General features: G+C 62.9%; 1 protein-coding gene across 1 annotated transcript; it reads left to right on the top strand.

Moving 5' to 3' along the window:
* Nucleotides 1–263: 263 nt before the first annotated feature.
* On the top strand, nt 264–1,054 carry LOC122193257 (cyclic nucleotide-gated cation channel beta-1-like). Its single transcript, XM_042894003.1, has one exon. It carries the CDS (start codon nt 433–435, stop codon nt 964–966), a length of 534 nt encoding a protein of 177 aa, XP_042749937.1. The 5' UTR covers nt 264–432; the 3' UTR covers nt 967–1,054.
* Nucleotides 1,055–1,639: the final 585 nt, after the last annotated feature.

The following is a 1,639-nucleotide window of genomic DNA, read 5'->3' as shown; positions in this document are numbered from 1 at the left end:
CCAAGGGGGGTGGGGTGAGGGTCATTCTATGGGGGGTGGGGTGGGGGGGGGGGTCACCCCATGGATGGTGGTGGCGGTCACCCCATGGTTGGGGGTCACCCTATGGGTGGTGGTTGGGGGTCACCCCATGGTTGGGGGTCACCCTATGGGTGGTGGGAGTCAACCTATGGGTGGTGGTGGTCACCCCATGGGTGGTGGTGGTGGTCACCCCATGGTTGGGGGTCACCCCATGGTTGGGGGTCACCCTATGGGGGGTGGGGAGTCACCCCATGGGTGGTGGTGGCGGTCACCCCACGGTTAGGGGTCACCCCATGGGTGGTGGTCCTACAGGCGGTGGTCCTATGGGTGTTGTTCCCCCTACGGCTGTTTCCTGTCTTCCCCTTGTAGGTTTCTACAACCCAACACCCATCACCCCCTCCAACTGTTCCCCCTATGGGTGTTGCTCCCCCTATGGGTGTTGTTCCCCCTACAGCTGTTTCCTGTCCTCCCCTTTGTAGATTCCTACAACCCAACACCCATCACCCCCTCCAACTGTTCCCCCTACGGCTGTTTCCTGTCCTCCCCCTTGTAGATTTCTACAACCCCCGCCGTGACGCCCAACCCTCGCACCGCTCCGACTGTCCCTGCTGTCACCCGCCGGCGTGTGTTGGGGTGGCGGGGGAGAAGGAAGAGGGCGAAGAACGCAAAGAGGAAGAGGATGGTGGGAGGAAGGAGGAAGATGGGAGGCCCGAGGAGGCGGAGGGTGGCGAGGAGGATGATGGAGGCCGTAATGAGGATGAAGAAGCCAAGGAGGAGGATGGAGGACCCGAGGAAGAGGAGGAGTGCGGTGGGGAGGAGGAAGAGGAGGAGTGCGGTGGGGAGGAGGAAGAGGAGGAGTGCGGTGGGGAGGAAGGCGGTGGCCTCGAGGAGGAAGATGGAGGTGACGATGGAGGCGCTGAGGAAGAGGGTGGAGGTGACACTGAGTAGGAATGGGGCGGAGTCAAGGGAGGAAGAGGATGAAGAACCCAGAGAGGAAGAAGATGGTGAGGAGGAAGAGGATGGAGGGCCTTAGGGATGAAGATGGAGGTCCCAAGGAGGAAGAGGATGGAGGCCTCCAGGGGGAAGAGGAAGAACCCAAGGACGGTAGCGAGGAGGAAGGCAACACCAAGTAGGTGACAGCGAGGGGCCCCAAGGAGGAAGATGACGGTGAGGAAGATGATGATGGAGACCCTGAAGAGGAGGACGGTGAGGAAGATGGCACTAAGGATGAAGGCCCTGAGGAAGAAGGGGATGAAGGTCCTAAAGGGGAGGATGGGGATGGAGGCCACGAGGAGGACGGTGAGGGTGAGGAGGATGGTGAGGATGAGGAAAGCGATGAGAATGAGGAAGATGATGCTGAAGATGAAGGCCTCGAGGAGGATGGTGAGGATGAGGAAGGTGACACCGAAGCCAAAGGCCCCACAGGGGGTGGGGATGAAGGCCGCGATGAGGAAGACAACGCTAAGAACTGAGGATGGAGACGGATTTGGGGCTGCGAGCGGCGCTCACCCCTCAGCCTTCCTCCCTCCTCCTCCTCCTCCTCCCCCGGGGGGAGGGGGGGGGGGGGGGGGGCCCGGCGCGGCCGGCCCGGCCCCCCGCCCCCCCGCCCCGGCGCCCCGGC

This window comes from Lagopus leucura, unplaced genomic scaffold, assembly GCF_019238085.1.
Source record: "Lagopus leucura isolate 7727_CA_CO unplaced genomic scaffold, USGS_WTPT01 33352-0_obj-0_obj, whole genome shotgun sequence".
Taxonomy (NCBI): Eukaryota; Metazoa; Chordata; class Aves; order Galliformes; family Phasianidae; genus Lagopus; species Lagopus leucura.
This window is presented reverse-complemented; position numbering and strand designations above follow the sequence as displayed.